General features: G+C 45.8%; 1 protein-coding gene across 3 annotated transcripts in view; it reads left to right on the top strand.

The window, feature by feature from the left end:
- MTMR1 (myotubularin related protein 1) overlaps positions 1-20,569 on the top strand; it is a 67,285-nt gene that overhangs the window by 30,739 nt on the left and 15,977 nt on the right. For all 3 annotated transcript variants that reach the window (XM_021713240.1, XM_021713241.1, XM_008059789.2), the window contains 7 exons: positions 1,965-2,066; positions 2,362-2,445; positions 3,298-3,447; positions 4,353-4,541; positions 10,520-10,705; positions 11,133-11,339; positions 18,218-18,310. In XM_021713240.1, coding sequence (XP_021568915.1) covers positions 1,965-2,066; positions 2,362-2,445; positions 3,298-3,447; positions 4,353-4,541; positions 10,520-10,705; positions 11,133-11,339; positions 18,218-18,310 — 1,011 coding nt within the window. The remainder of the gene's footprint in view (positions 1-1,964; positions 2,067-2,361; positions 2,446-3,297; positions 3,448-4,352; positions 4,542-10,519; positions 10,706-11,132; positions 11,340-18,217; positions 18,311-20,569) is intronic.

The following is a 20,569-nucleotide window of genomic DNA, read 5'->3' as shown; positions in this document are numbered from 1 at the left end:
GCGGACTCAGGCAATCCACTCACCTCAGCCTCCCAAAGGCATGGGATTACAGGCTGAGCCACCGAGCCCGGCTGCTTTGAATGTTTTCTAGCCTAGAATTACTAAGGCCATGCTTGCAGCCCTCAGCTCATGCCTAAGAGCCTTGCAAGGTTTGGGGTTTGTTTTTTTTAACAGGTAACACAATTCAAAAGGTACAAAAGCTGTATACAGTAAAAAGTAAGTCACCCAACACCCAGGCACCCTGTTCCACTCCTTGCAGATACCCGCCATTACCAGTTTCTAATGTACCTCTCCCTAGATGCTCTCTGCCCAGAAGTGTGTATATGATCTTTCTGTGAAAATGTAAATGGTAGCATATTGTATGTACCATTCTGCTCTTTTCTCTTTCCCCTTAACAAGACATTTTGGCACTCCATTACGTCAATAAATACAGAGCTGCTTCTTGTTTTGTTGTTGTTGTTGTTTGTTTGCTTTTGTTTGTTTTGAGCCTGAGTCTCACTCTGTCACCTAGGCTGAAGTACAGTGGCATGATTATGGCCTACCACAGCCTCGATCTCCTGGGCTCAGGTGATCCTCCTGCTTCAGCCTCCCAAGGAGCTGGGACTACCAGTATATGCCACTATACCTGGCTCATTTTGTAAACATTTTATTTTATAGAGACAGGATCTTGCTATGTTACTCAGGCTGGTCTTGAACTCCTGGGCTCAAGCAGTCCTACCTCAGCCTCCCAAAGTGCTGGGATTACAGGCCATAATATGGCCTGCTTCTTGTTTGTTGTTGTTGTTGTTGTTTGTTTGTTTGTTTGTTTTTCCTGAGTCGGAGTCTCACTCTGTCTCCCAAGCTGGAGTGCAGTGGCACATTCATGGCTACCACAGCCTCGACCTGCTGGGCTCAGGCCATCCTTCTGCCTCAACCTTCCAGTAGCTGGAACCACAGGTGCATGCCACCACACCTGGCTTTTTTTATTTTTTATTTTTATTTTTTGATTTATTGTAGAGAGGCGGTCTTGCCAAGTTGCCCAGGCTGGTTTTGAACTCCTGGACTCAGGCAGTCCTCTCACCTCAGCCTCCTAAAGTACTGGGATGACAGGCGTGAGCCAATGCACTAGGCTTGCTTCTTGTTTTTAAGAGCTCTTTAGTATTCCACCAGCTGTACTGTAGTTTATTTACCCAGTCCCTTTTGATAGACACTTGGGTACTTACATTGTTTTGCTGTTATATATAATATCACAACAGTAACTTCTTCACTTCCCCAGTTGCTATTGCTTTAGTTTGTTTATGGTCATATGTAACTTCAAATTTCATACAGTGTTAAAAAGAATGAGAGTTTTGTGTTTAAAAAGGACATGGATTTTAAAAGGTCAGGGGGCACTGCTGAAAACGCCGTCCCGGGAAGGAGTCACACCATCAGAGCTGGCCTTGGTGCAATCATTCCTGCTGATTTGTGCTCGGCCTTGGGCCATCAGCTTGCGCTGGGGGCATGTTAAGAAAGCGTGGTCTGGAGAAGTAGCATTGTGTTCCTGTAAGGATGCTACTGAGGGCTTCAGTCTGCACATGCTATGGAGTCCCTTCTGGGAGCACACAGGAAGAAAGGTGTGCTGCATTTCTATTAGATGGAAGGTGTGAATTCAGTCTCTTTGGCGACTTGCAGCACATAAGTCATTCCGTGGCACACCTTTAGCAAGTCCGTGCACAGGACCTGAGAACACAGCTTCCATGTAAGAACCTTGTTCTTGGTTGTGTCTGATGAATTTCCCCTGCACCCATCCCCTTTGTTCCAATTTTCTCATTTTTTTAAGCTCCTTGGAGCTATTTCTGTTAAATTGCCTTTTGCTACTTGGAGCAAAATAGAGTATAAAATGAGAAATGAATAAAAATATTTCTTTACCTATTTACGCCAGGGTACCTGGCTCATAGGTGTTCAATATATGTTGAATAACTGAGTTTTGCTTAATTGTTTAACAGGATATGAGGAACTTGCGACTTGCTTATAAACAGGAAGAACAGAGTAAACTGGGAATATTTGAAAACCTCAACAAACATGCATTTCCTCTTTCCAATGGGCAAGTAAGTATACAAGAGTAAACCTTTTTTGCATGCATTTGTGGGGCCCCAAAATTGTATGTTTATTTTTTTTTCTGGAGATTTTCTCTCTCTGTTGGTAGATAAAGTTAGAATATTTGAAGTTTGTCAGCTCTATGTGATAATTAAGAAAAGTTGCTGATTTGTTGCTTCAAAATGTATAGATTAAAGTAAGAATCTTAGTTACACTCAGCTCGTATCAGGATGAAAACTTTTAATATTGGGTATATTACATAAAGAAGAAATACTGACATATGTATTTTGTGGTTCCTATATCCAGACACTTTTCGCATTCAACTATAAAGAGAAATTTCCAATTAATGGCTGGAAAGTTTATGACCCAGTATCTGAATATAAGAGACAGGTAAAGTATGCTGCTTATCAAACTGAAAAGACTAGATTGAGTGACTTTTTCTCTTTTGAGATTTTAGAATTGTAGTGGTGGGGAAGAAACGTGTTCTAACAAGTTGCACGTAGGTATAACTTCTAGCTTATGGGTTCTCCATCTTTTGAATGCTCTCTTCTCCCTATGCCAAACCTTTGACCTTGTCACCGTTTGTTCATCCTATTTCCAGAGGGTGAGTGGGACTCAGGCAAGGACAGGGGTTTAAAAACCAAATCTACCAGAAGGTTGTTATTAGATGTGCTGGTAAAGGTTGTGAGTAAGGATCCAAACCACTGACTTGAGTTAGATTTGAAGCACCTGGTGTGATGACATCAGCATGATAGGATGTTCCTGGCTCTGGGGACTCCAGTGCACTGTCAACTTCAAGTCATTCTAGTAAGATCTTGTTTTCATGATGGTTAATCCTTTGTTTCTACCTTATATTTGGTATAACGTATTATCTTACTTATTTTAGACATTTGTAAGAAGTATCTGTGTTTGTAAAGGACTTTCAGGTATATTTTTGAAAATAACACTAAGCTTGTTTTTTATAGAAAATAGGACAAGAAATGTATAGCACTGAGATTCTAGCGTCCAATTTTCATTTTTCAGTATGATGTGGAAATTCTTATGCTGTACTAGATTTTTAGAAATGTCTAGGAAATGGCTTATGTCAAATCAATACATATTTTGACTTTTAAGTGACAATGAACAGCAAAATATAAATGGGCTTTAGTTGAGAATAAGAAATGGATGTGACTCACGCTTAGTACTTTTTCAAAGGGTCAAAACATACTTTTCTCCTCTTCCTCCTTCTCCGACACCCTGCAGGGCTTGCCAAATGAGAGTTGGAAAATATCCAAAATAAACAGCAATTACGAGTTCTGTGACACCTACCCTGCCGTCATTGTTGTGCCAACTAGTGTAAAAGATGATGACCTTTCAAAAGTGGCAGCCTTTCGAGCAAAAGGCAGAGTCCCTGTAAGTAATAAAGATTGACATTTAGGTAAAAGCATATGCTATGTTATCTGATATGGAAGGAATAAAGCCAGAAAAGAATCTAGTGAACAAAATTGGAAAGTAGAAAACTAAGCTTACAAACCTGAACATAGCTTCGATTCTCAAGAAATACCTAATTGTATAAGCAACACTGGCTGTGACTTCCCCTTGTATGATTTCCTGTTACTAAGGAAATATTACTAGGGTGACTAGGTCGTGCTCTCAGAACCATAGAGAATAACAGAGGAGTGGCAAGGACAGGTTAGCATGCTACTGTGCTACCAATTGACGTGGCTGGTTTCCCCAAGCCTTTCTGGAGAAAATGTGTTTCTTCTTAGCTCTGAGTGGGATGCTGGAGCTGCGTGGGAGAGACACTGCTACGAAAGTAACAGCAGCCAGGAGGAAGTGATGATTTGAGCCCCGAGTCTGCATCTGGTCCTGAGTCATTTGGCCACTGGAGGCAAATGGGAAGCTTGGTGGCAGAGTTTTAGATTGTATAAGAGACTGTTATTCACTTTGCCTTCACGCTGCCACATATGGCATTGTTGAAATACAAATAAATTTTTTAAATTAGGAGACAAGGTAAAGCTAGTCAAATTGGGGCTAGATTTTAGTAATAGTTTGATGAGGGATTTGTTTTGCTTTAAAGCATAGACTTTTGGAGGAGGAAGGGGAGTTTTAGAGCTCATCTGGTCAGATTTGTTTCAACCTGACCAAAACATTGAGTCCCATGGCCTGATCAATGCTGTGATTGGCCTGCCCACTCTCACCTTGAGGGAAATATATAGGCGAGACTGCCTGAGAAGGGAACCTGATTTTCCTACCAAATAATTAAAGCATGCATTGCTTTAGGAACTATACTAATATGTGCTGCTTAAAAACACTAGGTGTTGTCATGGATTCATCCAGAAAGTCAGGCAACAATTACCCGTTGCAGCCAGCCACTTGTGGGTCCCAATGATAAACGCTGCAAAGAAGATGAAAAATACTTGCAAACGATAATGGATGCCAACGCACAGTCACATAAGTTGATCATCTTTGATGCTCGACAAAACAGTGTCGCTGATACTAACAAGGTACATTCTTAACATTAAAACATTGGCTATTTTCATATGTGTTGTCTATAAATCATCACACAGTTCGAATAACCTGTTGACTTCCTGATCACCTGAAGATAGAATCTTTGAGAGGACATAACTGTTCCTCACTGGTGTGTGCTCTGCAGGCTGTGTTTCGTGGCTCCTGTGGGTTGGAATCTTGTCTCTTTCATTGCTTTTCCACAATATCCTGTCTGCTGAATCAATTAAGCAAAGATCCAGGAAGAGAATACCTAAAGGATTCAGTATTTTAATTAAATGATCATGGGGTCCTTTGATGTTCTTTTAAGAAATATAGTAGTTACTTGATTAACTCCTATCTGATCTGAAGCTCTTTTAAAATGGCGTTAGCCACTCTTTGTGGCTGTACAAAGTTTCCAGAAATCACATGGAGCACTGGTAGTGTACCTCAGGTGACAATGAGATATGCCACGATTACCTCTGCAAACAGCTCCTGTTTGATCCCCACTAGCTGAGGGGGTAGGAGTCTTTGAATCTAGTGAAAACTATGAGGTCAAGCCTGCAGTACCCGCTATCCAAATGGGAAAGGCTCTGATTGGAGTCATTCCCACAAATGACTTTCCAACAGTGTGTTGCTACAGACAAGTACCTGGGGGCCAGAGGGCTTTGCCCTCGTCTCAAGAAATTTCGGATGTTAGGAAAGTGATGATGGCCCTTACCATTCAGGCCTACTCGTCAAATGCCACTTGGGCAGCACACATCTAATGAGCATCCAGAGACAGACCAGGGAAGGTGCTATCTGCTCAAGGAGCTGAGGGAGCTGGAGAGGAATGGCCAGCCCTGCTTGTGGGTACCATTAGAGAAGGGTTTGCACTGTCAGCAGGCAGCCTGGGGAGAACATTCTAGACAGCACGGGTACCTGTCCAGCAGTGTGACAGGGCTTGTCATTCACAAGAATGGCAAAAGGGGGGGCAGGTGCAGTGGCTCACACCTGTAATCGCAGCACTCTGTGAGGGTGAGGGGAGAGGATGGCTTGAGACCAGCCTAGGCAACATAGCGAGTCCTCGTGTCTACAAAACAAAATTTAAAAATTAGCTGGGCGTGATGGCATATGCCTGTAGTCCCAGCTTCTCAGGAGGCTGAGGCAGAAGGATCGCCTGAGCCCAGGAGGTGGAGGCTGCAGCAAGCTGTGATGGTGCCACTGTACTCCAGCATGGGCAACAGAGAAGACTCCAAGTCAGCGAATAAAAACAACAGCGAGAGGAAGGTATCTGAGGGCATGGCCAGCCCCTTTTCACTGTAGCCCTCAGCAGTGCTGGTGAGTCTGACTTTGCTTCTTTGGTCAGCCTGCTCCTTTTCTTTCATCGGTGATGATTCCATCATGGACAACACCTGCCTACCTGGCCCATCTCACCCTTGGTAGGAGCCATTGCCTTCTACTAGAGAAAGCAAACAAGCCATCAGACACGTGCCAGCCATCTGCCCTCAGGACATGGCTACCTACCGTGTGCTAGACGTTATACTAGGCACTGGAGCTAGTTCCACTTAGTGAGAGAGGCACATGTTGAGCAAGCAGCCACACAAGCTGCCACGTGCTTATCCACTGTGGCATGAAGGAAAATAAATCATGCTCAGAGAGGTGTAGACGAGACCTGGGTATTTGCCGCATGACCCAGGCAGTTACTTCATCTCTGTAGACTATGATTGCCTCGTCTCTAAAATGGGACCAACAGCAGTACCTGCTTCAAGGAAAGGGCGTGAAGGTTAAATGAGGAAGTACTGTGATGGGCCTAGAATGGTGGCCTGTCCCTGAGAAGGGCATTTGGTATTGACCACAAGTGGATGGCTCCATTCTCTTGACTTTCATGACATCACACCTCCTAAGTTTCTCTCGCTCTCCAGCCTGGCCTTCCCGGTCTCCTTCACTGGTTCCTCCTCCTCTTCCTGATCTTCAAGTGGCAGTGCCCCTTGAACTCAGTCTGGGGACCTTGGCCACTCTCCAACTCTACTCTGGGCTTTCCAAGAGTGAGATGGGGAAGGTGGGAGGCTGGCTGTTTGGAGATTATTGCCAAGAGACAGGAGCAGGCTGACGAGACAAACAAAGCCAGACTCCCAGGCACTGCTGCGGGGGACACTGAGGGGGGGGTGACCACACCCCTGGACATCCTTGCCATCTCCTCCAATGCCGTGACTTTAACTACCGTCTGTATGCTGAGTTTGACTTGAGTGTGACGCTGCAGTTTCTTCCCTGCCCTGCTCCCTCCTGAGACTGAGATGAAGTTTCTAGCCCACTTTACAGTTGACACCACCACTTGGCTGTTTCCTGGGTCACAGCCCCTCAGCATATTCATGCGGGCCCTAAAGGCAGTGTGACAGGGTGGCATGACCCTCGACTTTGGAGTCAGCCACACCTGCACTTCCCTCCGAGTTCTGCCACTTGGTGCTCTGTGGCATATCCCAAGCCAATTCACCTCTCTGTGAGATAGGAGCTAATACCAGTGTCTCCTGTCGGAGGTTGTGTGAGGGTTAAAGTGAAGTGAGGAAAATGATGGTAAAGGACTTAGCATGGTGGCAGGAGCATCCTCATGACACAGTACATGATGCCAACGAGCCCGCTCCACCGTGGTCAAGGGGGCTGCGCCTATGTCTGACCTGGAGGACCAATGGTGGTATTAGTTACGGAGATGGGGAAGACCGGGAGGAACAGGGTGAGAGGAAGATGGGGACAGCATTAGTTCCCTGTGAATGCTGCACAAATAACCACAAACTTGGTGGCTTTGACATGAGGAATGTATGCTTACAATTCCAGAGACCAGAAGTCCAAAACCTGGCAGTGCCATGCTCCTTCTAAGGGCTCCAAGAGAGGATCCTTGCCTCTTGCAGCTTCTGGCGGCTGCCCCAGCAATCCTGAGCTTGCAACCACGTCTCTCCACTCTCCACCTCCATCTTCACGTGGCCCTCTCTTCCTGTGTGTTGCCTCCGCTTTTCTCTTCTGAGGATACTTGTGATGACGTTTAGGGCCCACCTGAGATTATGTGAGGTTATTTTTTTATCTCAAGGTCCTTAACTTAATCACATCTGCAAAGACCCTTTTTTCTTTATTTTATTTTATTTTTTTGATTTTATTTTGAGTTGGAGTCTCACTGTTGCTCAGACTGGAGTGCAGTGGCCGCTCCCGGCCACCGCAGCCTCCACCTGCTGGGCTCAGGCGATCCGCCTCTGCCTTCCAAGTAGCTGGAACTACAGGCGTGTGCCACCACGCCCAGCTAATTTTTTGATTAATTGTAGAGATGAGGTCTCGCCAAGTTGACCAGGCGGGTCTCGAACCCATGGGCTCAGGCAATCCTCTCACCTCAGCCTCCGAAAGTGCTGGGATTATAGGCATGAGCCACCACGCCCAGACTGACTCTCATTTCAAATAAGGTCACATCACAATTGCCAGGGATCTGATGTGAATGTCTTTGGTGGGAAGGCTGCATTTCAGCCTTCCGTAGGGAGATAGGGAGGCATCCTCGTCTGTCAGTCCCCCTTGCTCCCCACATCTGTATCATTAGCTACGTCAGACTTTCCACAGGTCTGTGTCCTCCTTGTCACCACTGTATCCCAAGGAATGATGCGATGTGGAAAAGCTATATCCATTGAGGTGATCTGCAGATAGTCAACAGGGCAAGGGCAGGTCATGGTGTTTTATCCCATGCAGAGGAGATAGAAGCAAGACACCAAATTGCATGTCTAGAATGATTTTAACTATGACTGTGGGTGTGTCTGGGAAACAGACCAGGCCGTTATCTGATCTCCACTGGTTCTTCTGTATATATAAGATTATGTCATCTGCCAATTGAGATCACTTGCCTTGTTCCCCTCCACTCTGGATGCCCTTCATATCTTCTCCTTGCCTGATTTCCTGGCAAGGACCTTTCGTCCAGTGTTAAATCACAGTGGTGAAAGCAGGCATCCTTGTCTGGTTCCTCTTCTTAGGGGAAAGCTCTCAGGTTTTCGCTGTTAGCTATGAGATTAGCTGTGGGTTTTTCACACATGCTCTTTATGAAGGTAAAGGAAGTTCTTTTCTATTCCTAGTTTGTTGAGTGTTTTATTATGAAAGGGTGCCAGATTTTGTCAAAGGCCTTTTTGGCATCAATTGAAACAATCATGTGTTTTTTTCCCCTTCATTCTGTTAATGTGGTGTGTTACATTGGCTGGTGTGTGTGTGTGTGTGTTGAACCACTGTCGTGGATTGAATAATGTCTCCTAAACATTTATGTCTACCTGGAACCTCGAAATGTGACCTTGTTTGGAAATAGGGTCTTTGCAGGTATAATTAATTATGAGGTGGTCATACTAGAGTAGGGTGGGCCCTATAGCCAGTGTCTCGTGTCCATATAAGAGGGCCATGTAGAGACACAGACACACATAGAGGGAAGATGACAGTGTGCTGTCAGAGGCAGAGATTCGAGAGAGGCAGTTAGAAGCCGAGGACTGCCAAGGACTGCCAGCAACTCCAGAAGTCAGGAGAAAGACCAGGGCAAATTCTCCCCTACAGCCTCCTGAAGGAGCCAATCCTGTGGTCACCTTGATCTCGGATTTCCAGCCTCCAAAACTGGGAGAGGATGAATTTGTGCTGTTTTAGCCTCCCCTCACCCTGCCTCAGTTTGTGGTCCTTTTTTACCACAGCCTAGGAAGCTAACACGACACCCTTACCTTCCTAGGATAAGTCCCACTCGGTCAGGGTGCATCATCCATTCACTCACTCACTTAAGATGCTGCTGGGTTGGGCTTGCTGGTATTTTCTTGAAGACGTTTGTATCTCTTTTCATAAGGGATGTTGGTGTGTAGTTTTCTTGTGATGTCTTTGTTTAGCTTTGGTATCAGGGCACTACTGGCCTCATGGAATGAATTAGGAAGTAGTCCCCACTTCGAATTTTTAAAGGACCCGTCATCTCTTGCCTGAATTCCAGTAGTAGCCTTGTCATTAGCCTTCTGCCTCACGCCCTGCAAGCCAGTCGCCACACTGGGGCCAGAGCAATCTTCTTTTTAAAGAGACGTTTTTATTTTTGTTGGTATTTTAAATGACAAAATTATATGTGTTTATGGTATACAACATGATATTTTGAAATGTGTATACATTGTGGAATGGCTAACACAAACTAATTGATATATGGATCACCTCACATACCATCTATTGTGGTGATAACTCCTAAAATGATTTTACCCTAAGTAGTTCTCACGTGTCGACAACATGTTATTGACTGCAGTCACCATGTTGTAAAGAGTGGTCTTCCAAGCATACAGCTCCATGCACACCCCTCAGAGCCTGGGGGCAGCGAGGTCCAGATTCCAGAACAGGATCTCTAAAGCCCTCTTCCCACGAGCCCTTTCCTTCCTGTCTCGCCACTTCTCCCAGGCCACATCCCAGCTGGGTGAGGCTCCTTATGGTTCCTTGAGCACATCCCAGTGTCATCTCAGATCTGTTGAAGTTCTACCTCCTAATACCCAGGACTGGGACCTTACTTCACACTAGGGTCTTTGCACATGTAATTAAGTTGGATGAGGTCATATTAGATTAGGGTGGACCCCAGTCCAGTGTGACCCTGTCTTTATAAGAAGAAAAGAGGCTGACACAAAGGGGAGAAGGTCACATGGAGATGGAGGCGGAGATTACAGCGCTGTGTCTCTCATCGAGGAATGCCTGAGGCCACCAGAACCTGGGAGAGCCAAGGAAGGATCCTCCCCTAGAGGCTTCTGTGGGAGCAAGGCCCTGTCAGCACCTTGATTTCTGACTTCCAGCCTTCAGAACTATGAGCGAAGACATTTCCTGTTGTGTGAAGCCACTCAGTGTGTGGTACTTTGTTCCAGCAGCCCTAGGAAACTCACACCCGGATACAGGAGGTTTATTAACTGAGGTGTGTGTTGCTTCTTTAGTGGTCTATATCTGGTAGTGCTAAAAGACTAGAAAAGTTCATTCCAGATGAAGTGATGTGCATCTTTCGTCTTCACAGGCAAAGGGGGGCGGATATGAAAGTGAAAGCGCTTACCCAAATGCAGAACTCGTGTTCCTGGAGATTCACAACATTCACGTGATGAGAGAGTCGCTACGGAAATTAAAAGAGGTCGTGTACCCTTCAATCGACGAGGCGCGGTGGCTGTCCAATGTGGATGGGACACACTGGCTGGAATATATAAGGGTAAAAGGGTCCAGTATTTATATGCTTTCTGGCTAACACTTCTCTACATCTGTGCCATAAACATCTGTATCTCCCAGTGGTTTCTCAGTGCTGCAAGTAAGTGCCTCTTGGCTGTTACATGAGCTGTCTGGTGTCCATGGGCAGCATCAGACTGGGGTCTTGGTGGAGGGCTTATGTGACATAGTACAAAGTGATAATGTTTGCCTCAAGTCAGCTTTTTAAAGAACTTTGTGGCCCGCCAATAAAGGGACCCTACTTAATGCTGCAGGTTTTCTTAGTGTGAGCTAATGTGTCCTAGTGATTCTCGGTTACTATATGACATTCTTGCTTGGTTAATTGACCAGGACTTCCAAAGTTCTCCCCAAAATTATTTGACGCTGTAAATGAAGTGAAACGTAGCTGGGTCTCGTGTGCCTTTTTTTTGAAGATGCTTCTTGCTGGGGCCGTGCGAATTGCTGACAAGATTGAGTCTGGGAAAACATCCGTGGTGGTGCACTGCAGCGATGGTTGGGACCGAACAGCCCAGCTCACGTCTCTGGCTATGCTGATGCTGGACAGCTATTACCGCACTATTAAAGGGTTCGAGGCACTCATAGAAAAGGAGTGGATAAGCTTCGGGCATAGGTTTGCCTTGGTAAGTTGAGACGGGATGGTTGACTGTTTTGTACCATCATATCTGTGTACATGTCATATGTGACACACACAAGCACATGCACACACGTAGGCTTTCTTCTCTGTGTCAAACCTGAATTGCTATAATGGAATACATGGACCTCAGCATTGCATGTTCCTGGTAGGGCATTTTTTTCTGAGTGTAGTTTATGCCTTTTTAAAAAAATTGAAGTTAAATTGATATAACATAGAATTAACCATTTAGAACGCCCCATTTAGTGTCCTTTAGAATATTCACAGTATTGTGTAACCATCACCTCTATCTGGTTTCAAACCATATTCATCACCCAAAAGAAACCCTGTATATAATCAGCAGTCACCCCTCACTTTCCCTTTTCCCTTCACTTTCCTCAGCCCTGCCAACCACGAATCTGCTTCGTGTTTCTATATAAATGTGACTTTTCTATGTATCTCGTGTAAGTGGAATCATACAGTGTTTGTCCTCCCATGACTGGGTTACTTCACTGGGCATAACATTTTCAAGGTGCATTCATGTTGTTATAAATGTCACATTTTCATCCCTTCTTATAGTTGAATAGTGTTTCCTTATGTGTCTGTACCACATTTTATTTATTGATTCATCTGTTGATGGATGCTTGGGTTATATCCACCTCTTGGCTATTGTGAATGTTGTGCTATAAACATTGGTATAAAAGTTTTTTCCATAACAAAGTGCCACAGATTGGGTGGTTTAAACGACAAGGATTTCTTTTTGCACAGTTCTGGAGGCTGGAAGTCCAAAATCAAGTTGCCAGCAGGATGGGTTTTTCTAGAGGTCTCTCTTGTCAGCTTGCAGATGGCCACCCTCTTACCACCTTTTCACATGGTCTTTCCTCTGTGTGTGCAACCCTGCTGTCTCTGTATGTGTCCTAATGTCCTCCTCTCATAAGCCCCATTTTAACTGAATCACGTCTTTAAAAGGTCTGTCTCCAAATATAGTCACACTCCTGAGGTGCTGGGGGTTAGGACTTCAATTTGGGAGAGACTCAGTTCTGCTTTCACACTTGTGGGGTATCTACCTGGTAGTGGAATTGCTGGGTCATGTGGTGGGGTATTCTTGGGCTGCCGTTTGTGTTTTAGTTCAAGTGGCGACTACTTGCTGGCCTGCCCAGGCCATCGAGCTGTTGGGGCTCCATCTGAACTGTGCATCGAGCAGGAGTGCTCTGAAAGTCCCCATCAGACTTGCCATGAAAAGCTGGGGAACAGGTGGCGTGAAGATTCCAGTAGCTCCAGCATGGGGGCATCAAGTTCTAGCTGTGCCCACACTCTCAGGGTGGAGATATTGAAAGAGGCCCTCCAGAGGGAAGAGGCAAGTCAACAGCCTCTGAGCCGCCTGCCCTTTGGGAGCCTCTGGCAGATCCCTAGACACCTGCTTTCCCCTTGCTTGCCTCCTTTCTGAAACAAGGTGGTGTGTGGGGTAAACGACTTCATCTGTATCAGGTGTTGAAGGCAGTGCCTGGCCCATGCGAGGTACTGGGGAAGCGAGTAAGTAGTTTTTTCGTTTTGTTTGAATCGCATTCTGTTTCCCAGGCTGGAGTGCAGTGACACAATAATGGCTTGTCACTGAAGCCTCAACCTCCTGGGCTCAGGCAGTCCTTCTGTAGAGATGAGATCTTGCTATGTCGCCTAGGCTGGTCTGGAACTCCTGGGCTCAAGCAGTCCTCTTGCCTTTGCCGCTCAAAGAGCTTGGATTACAGACGTGAGCCACCACACCCAGCCCCGAGTCAGTTTTAAACATCATCACCAGCTCCTTTGTTTCTTCCTCCCTCAACAAAGGCTGGGCTCAGTAGGGAGAAAAGAGAATATGGAACCTTTCCAAATGTCTGTACAGGCCATCTCTGAAGACTCAGGGGCCATTCTCTTCCACCTTTTCTCCCCAGACTGTACATCCCAGGGGAGAGAAAACTAGCAGGGGTCCTTTACGAGAGGGGCCGTGGGAGAGGCCATCGATTGAGCTAAGGCCGTGGGAGCACGCAGGTTCTGGGCTCACCACACCGTGGCCACAGTGAGCCAGTCAGAGCCTCAGATCCACAACAGTCTCAATTTCCTGAGCACCACTGTGTGGCAGCACTGTTACGTTCCTCATCCTGTTGAATCCTGATGATGAATTCTGTCACTGGCAGATGGGGGAGCTGAGGTGATCCGCCCGAGGTCACTTGGCTAGTTAGGATGGGCTGGCACATAAACAGGGATTTCAAGCCCGCAACCACCCGCCAGCTGGGGCCTCATAAGGTACCTTCCCTGGAGTTCTGTGAATGAGCCATCTGAACCCCCAACTGAGGCTGATTCCTGCCCTTGCCCACCTGCTTCCATCATGGAACTTTCTAATTGTTCTTCCCTCTATCCTGCCTCCATTCTTGCTCACCCATAGACCATTCCCATTGGTATAGAAACATGCTGTTATTCCCTTAAAAAGACGCTTATGACCCCACAACCTCCTCCAGCTGTCACCCCAGTCATCTTTACAAAAAGACTCCTTGTCTGTCTTCTGTGCTCACTGTTAGTTTTCTCTCCTGCCAGTCTGTCTTGAAACCATTTCAGTCAGGCCTCCTCCTCACATCCCCACCCTGCCTGGTCTTGTCACAGTTACCAATGACTGCCACTTTGCCAAGTCCTCCTTTTATGTGACCTGAGCGTTGGATGCTGTTGATTCTTCTCCTTTCGTGGAATCCCTTCATTGGGCATCTTGGTCTCTCTAACCTTTTGAATTTTCTTCTACTTCCAGGTCCTCCCTCATCTCCCCAACCTCTTAATGTTAGAGTGCTCCAGGGCTCAGTTCTTGGATCGGTTTTCTTCTCCCTGTACTTAATCCCTTAGTGACCTCAGTCAGCTCCATGACTGTAAATCCCTGTATTTCTGATCTTCCGTCTGTTCTCCGTTGCCATTGATGCCCCTAGTTCAGGCCTTATCAGCCCCTTAGGCAGTCTCCGAAGTAGCTGTCTCAGTCCATTTGTGTTGTCATAAAGGAATACTTGAGGCAGGTAATTTATACCATCGAAGCTGGACTGGGTAAAAAAAATGTACATATACAAGATGGAGTATTATGTAGCCATCAAGAAGGACAAACATATGGACTTCACAGCAACTTGGAAGGATTTAGAGTCGATCATACTCAGTGATCTATCACAGAAACAAAGAGCAGAGTACCATATGTTCTCACTCATAAGCGGACCTTGAACAATTATAATTCCATAAGAAAGGGATTGGCAGTAGTGGGAAATTGCCAGGGGAGTGGGGGGCAGGATTGGCAGTTGAGGGAAACTGCTATGGGAGGGAGGGGCACACCTCATCAACAAGGGTACCTGCATAATCAACATTTGAATACCTAACCCTGAATTGTGCCCCACATCTTTATAAGAAAAAGAAAAGAGGTCTATTTGGCTCACAATTCTGCAGGCTGTACAAGAAGCATGGCGCTGGCATCTGCTTCTGGTCAGGCCTCAGGAAACTTACAATCATGGCCGAAGGTGAAGGGGAGCTGGATGGGCAGGAAAGGTAGCAGGAGAAAGGAGGTGCAGGTGCTTTATAATACCTAACTCTCGTGGGAACGAATAGAGTGAGGACTCACTTACCCCAGGGATGTGATGAATCTGTTCATGAGGGATCTGCTCCCTTGTCCCAAACATTGGGGATCAAATTTCTTTTTTTCTTTAAACATTTTAAATACTTTGTTTTACTACATTTGTGTGCAGGTATCTTTTTGATAGAGGGATTTGAGTTCTTCAGGGTATATTCCCAGTAGGGAGATTTCAACATGAGGTTTGGGAAGACAAACATCCAAACCACAGCAGCAGCTCTCTGCAGTCCATCCCCCTCTAATCCATCATGTCCACGCAGCCAGATAGAGCATTCCAGAACAGATCTGATGCTTCCCGTGGCCCACGGGATTATGGACACACTCCTCTGTGTGGCACTTAAAACCCTTGGTGAGCTGGTCTGAGTCACCTCTCCAGCCTCTTCTTTCTCCCGCTGCTTATCCCATACCCTGAGCCTCAGCTGGGCCCGGCTACTTATGGCTCCCCTGGTGCCCTCTACCACGTTCCCACTGCTCGTAATCAATTCCTGGCTATCCAGAAAGCAGACACCTCCCTGTCCTTCAAGGGTTATCTCAAACGAGACCTCCATCATGACTATGACTGGTGTGACTTTCCCTTCTCATTCCTTCTCCCTCCCCATGCTAGGATGGCCTTCTTGTTCCTGTGTGCACACTCGGAAGCCCTTGGCATACTTTATTGCACTCGTTATTTGCATGTCTTTTTCTCTCGACTAGACCACAAATGGATTATTCATCCAGCACAAGTACAGTATCCCATTTGACTGGGTCTCCCAGGTGCCTAGCCAAGGACCTGGCCTCTACCAGACACCATGAAAATGCCTGCGGTTCCAAGGGCTGAGCATGGTGCTTTGCACACACATGGAAGTTCAGTGACTTTCTGTTAAGAGAATGACTCCTCAATTGTAAACTGTCAGTGAAAACTGTTCCCTAGGTACCTTAAATAGCATAGTGCAGGTTCTGTGAGATATTTTTTAGAGAAATACAGAAATAAGACAATGCACGTAGCTGCTGTGGAAAACAGTATGGCAGTTCCTCAAAAAATTGCAATAGAAGTACCATCTGACCCAGCAATTCCACTTATGGGTATATACCCCAAAGAGGTGGAAGCAGGGGCTTGAGCAGATATTTGTATGTCAGTATTCACAGCAGGACTATTCACAGTAGCCCAAAGGTGGGAGCAGCCCAAGTGAATTGGCATTCCATTGACAAGTGAATGGATAAACAAAATGTGGCCTATGTATACAGTCATGCATTGTGTAACGGTGGGAATACGTTGTGAGAAATGCTGTCGTCATGGATACATCCTAGGTATACTTACATGTACCTAGATGCCATAGCCTTCCACACACCTAGGTTCTGTGGCACAGCCTAGGTTATAAGCCTGTGTAGCATGTGACTGTGCTGAATACTCTAGGCAGCACCATGATAAGTATTTGTGTATCTAAGCACATCTAAACAGAAAAGGTACAGTGAAAATACGAGGTTATAATCTTATGGAACCACCATTGTATACACAGTCCATTGTTGAGTGAAACATCACTGTGTGGTATGTGATTATGCAATGGCATATTATTCAGTCTTTTAAAAAAGGAAATTCTGATGTACTATAACATGGATGAAACTTGATGACATTATGCTCAGTGAAAAAAGTCAGTCACACAAGGGTAAATATTGTATGTTTCCACTTACACAAAGAACCTGGAATAATCAAATTCATAGAGACAGGAAGTAGAGTGGTCATGGCCAGGGGATAGGAGAGGGGGAACAGGGAGCTAGTGGTAATAGGTACAGAGTTTCAGTTTGGGCAGATGAACATGCTCTAGAGAGGGATGGTGGTGATGGCTGTACAGTAACATAAGAGTGCTTAATGCCACTGACCTGTACACTTAAATATGGCTGGTTGTGGTGGCTTATGCCTGTAATCCTAGCACTTTGGGAGATTGAGGCAGGAGGATCACTTGATCCCAGGAGCTAGAGACCAGCCTGGGCAACATAGTGAGACTTTGTCTCTACAAAAAAATCAAAAAACTATCCAGGTGTGGTGGCATGCACCTGTAGTCTCAGCTACTTGGGAGGCTGAGGTGGAAGTATTGCCTGAGCACAGGAGATTGAGGCTGCAGTGAGCCACGATTGTGCCACTGCATTCCAATGTAGGTGACAGAGTGAGACCCCGACTGAAAAGTAAATAATCTTTTTAAGCAGTTAAGATGGTAAATTTTGTCATATAGATTTTCACAATTGAAATTAGGGGAAAAAAAGAGAGTACACTGCTCCTGTCAAGTGTTAACATTGATTTAGCCGTGTTCTTGTTTTGTGTCTTTTCAGGTGGCAATCTCATAGAGTATTTTTTTGCTCCTTCTATGTGGTGATTGTGTTGTATTTCCACAGTGTTTTCTGTTTCCTCATCATTTTGCCTAATCATCAGATTATCTGAAGCTGCTCTTAGAATGCTCACTCTTTAACTATCTTTTTACTTGTGGCATTTTCAGTGTTTTTGGAAAATCCAGTTTATGTGTCTGAGAATACTGTCTTTTATCTTTTTGCATGGATCTATCAATATCTTATAAAATATCAAAGAATATGAAATATGATACTGGACTGCCTGGAGTGAGGACCCCACCCCATCTCTGAGTCACGTACAGCAGTTAAACTTGTAAATTGTTAATCTTTATTTTGATTTTCAGACTTCCTGACATTTCTGAAAAATGGAGAAAGATATTTTCATATTTGTAGAGAAAATGGCACTCATGGTGTGCTTTAAGAGCTGCTAATGGGTAGCCCCATGTTGACACTATACTGGCCTGGTGGTTGGTCTTGACCTTATCATTTGAACTGAAAAGTTGGCTAGCTAGTTGCTTATAATTTCTTGATATCAACTATACTTCAGCTTATTATACAACATTTATTTACATGTTGATTATAGAAGTAACACAAAAGGATAATATTTATGTTTCCATTTATATGAAAAGCCTAGAATAGTCAAATTCATAGAGACAGAAAACAGTCCAGATTCCCTGGTCGAATCCCATCTACTAGCAGTTCAATCTCACACATTTGATTGTAAAAATAATCAACATGTAAAAATACTGTAAAGTAAACTGAAATTTTGTTTCCTAAACATAATGGAAGTCAATTCAATCTAATGAACATTTTTGAGTGCCTGCTACGTGCCAGGAATTCTGTCAGGCCTGATAAGATATGTTTCTTGCCACCAGATAGTTTATGGTGGCTTTTGAGAGGAGCATAGCATGCATCAGGATGTTTCACCTTTTGTCTCCTTTCAGCGAGTGGGCCATGGTAATGACAACCACGCTGATGCTGACCGATCGCCTATATTTCTGCAGTTTATTGATTGTGTTTGGCAAATGACAAGACAGGTGAGAGAGTTCAAGTGTATTTCTGACCCAATAGTCTTTGCCTTCAGTATATCTTATATGATTAGATCAACTTACATTGCTGCTTCCTTCAAAATGAATGTATGTGCTTAAAACCTGACCCCATCGATTATTTAATACAACTTGACTGAAATTCGCTTAGAAATAGAAGCAGAAAATTAGACACAATCGATTTCACACCAAGGGTTGCTTGTCTCTGTGGATGGTTTTTGTTGATCATCTTGGCCCCCAGCTGTTCAAGCCAGGGCCCACTCCTCAGTAGCTCCTGCTCCTGTTGCTTCCTGCCAGTGGAGGAAGCATGGCCTCCAGCTGAGCAGCACATGGTGTATTGGCCAGACGTTGGAAAAGAGGGTGTGACCGAACTGCTAGCAAATGGGGTTTGACTGGGGAATCCAGAACTCTCCACACTTGGCCCCAGTCCACAGCCTCTCCCACCCCAAGGTCACTGAGGGAACTGAGTATCCGAGAACCAGTGGCAGATGAGAAGGTGCTAGTATTTTGTCATTAGGTGGTCCTTAGTTGCTGAACCCCAACGCGTGGGGCCCAGGTCAGCAAAGGAGCCATGCAGGGATCCCTGAGCTGGTCAGAACCGGTGGCTGCAGTTCAAAGTAGGCCCTAAGGTGTGTGCTGTTTTTTCTCTCGTCTGCAGCATCTAAACTCAGCCTGGGTGTCTTACCTTGGTGATAAGAGATAGTGCCAGGGAAATGGGCCCAGAACCAGAGATGGAAGGAGGAGGCACAAGCAAGCAGTTTCTCAGTGCCTGGTAGAGGGTGGGGCTGTGGGGGAAAGAGTCAGTCAGGAGACTAAGAGCCAGGGTCTGGGCCTTTCCCTCCTAGTCACTTGCCAGGAGCTGTGGCCGTGGCTGCTTCCATCATGGGAAAGAGCACCAGCTAGAAAACTGCTAGTGATCTGCAGGAATTCCGCCAGCGACCACCATGCTGCTAGCTCGATCTCCTGGCAGCCTTTGCCCAGTCACCCTTAGGCCTCTTCAAAGGACATCTGTCTTCCTGCTGCAGAAAGTCTGTGAAATGCCAATCCGGTTTCCCCACTGTGAGCTACTGTGACTCATGGGAGTGAGTGTTGGGGCAGAAAGAAGGTTGACAGCCACCATGCTGCCTCCTCTGTCCTGTGGAGGACCTGGGAGCCTTCTTCCTGTGGGAACTGAGGACAGGCCCAGGTGTGTAGAAAAAGTTCCCCAGGTAATTGGATGCAAAAGTGAGTTTAAGGACCGGTGAACTAGACAAGTGTTCTAAGTATGGACTTGGGAACCTGGCAGAGAGCCCAGTTTTCAGGCCCCACTGCAGACCCACTGGTGCTCTGACAGTGGGGCCAGCACTCTGGTCTCACACACCCTCTGGGGTTTCTGATGTATGCTCAACCAGGAGACCACTGCTGTAGACCAGCATTGCTGGCACCTTAAAGAGCACAGAAATCCCTGGGGTTCTTGTTGAAATGCAGATTCTGGTTCGGTGGGTCTGGGGTGGTGCCTGAGATGCTGCATTTCTGTCTTTGGTTGTTGATGTCAAGTCAGGGTCTCACTCTGTCGCCCAGGCTGGATTGCAGTGGCACAATCATGGCTCACCACAGCCTTGACCTGCTGGGTTCAGGCGATCCTTCTGCTCCAGCCTCCTGAGGAGCTGGAACTACAGGTGTGCATTACCACGCCCAGCTAATTATTATTATTTTTTTTTTTGTAGAGACAAGGCCTCGCTCTGTTGCCCAGGCTGGTCTTGAACTCCTGGGCTCAAGCAATCTTCTTGCCTCAGCCTCCCAAAGTGCTGGGATTACCTGGCCAAGAGATGCTACATTTCTAACGAGCTCCCAGGTGATGCTGCGTGGGCACAGATCACGTTTTGAGTGGCAAGGGTTAGGGTGCATAGACATACCATCAGAAATAAGAAACAGGGGAGAGGGGCCTGAGTAGCCAAAGGAAATTTCCCAGAGACCTCAGGCCCTCACTCAGAAGGTATACTTACTTGTAGATCCAGCTTCAGCAAGCTGATTGGCATGTCCCTTGATCTGATGGCCAGCTCACAGCTGATTAGAGATAGCCAGTTAGAGAGCTGGCCCAGGCAAGAGCGGGTGCTCACAGAGGTAGGCATGCTGATGTACAAGTAAAGGTGAAAGCAAACACATACTCAGAAGACATGGGGGCTGACTGGAAGTCTTACTGTTGTACAGGGCCGAACACTATTGCCATATGTTTGAATGCTAAACCAGTAACAAAATTAAATGATTGTT

Source organism: Carlito syrichta, unplaced genomic scaffold (genome assembly GCF_000164805.1).
Source record: "Carlito syrichta isolate Samal-C Ts95f unplaced genomic scaffold, Tarsius_syrichta-2.0.1 Scaffold304364, whole genome shotgun sequence".
In the NCBI taxonomy this organism is placed as follows: Eukaryota; Metazoa; Chordata; class Mammalia; order Primates; family Tarsiidae; genus Carlito; species Carlito syrichta.
The sequence above is the reverse complement of the archived record's forward strand: the minus strand, read 5'-3'. Positions and strand labels throughout refer to the sequence as shown.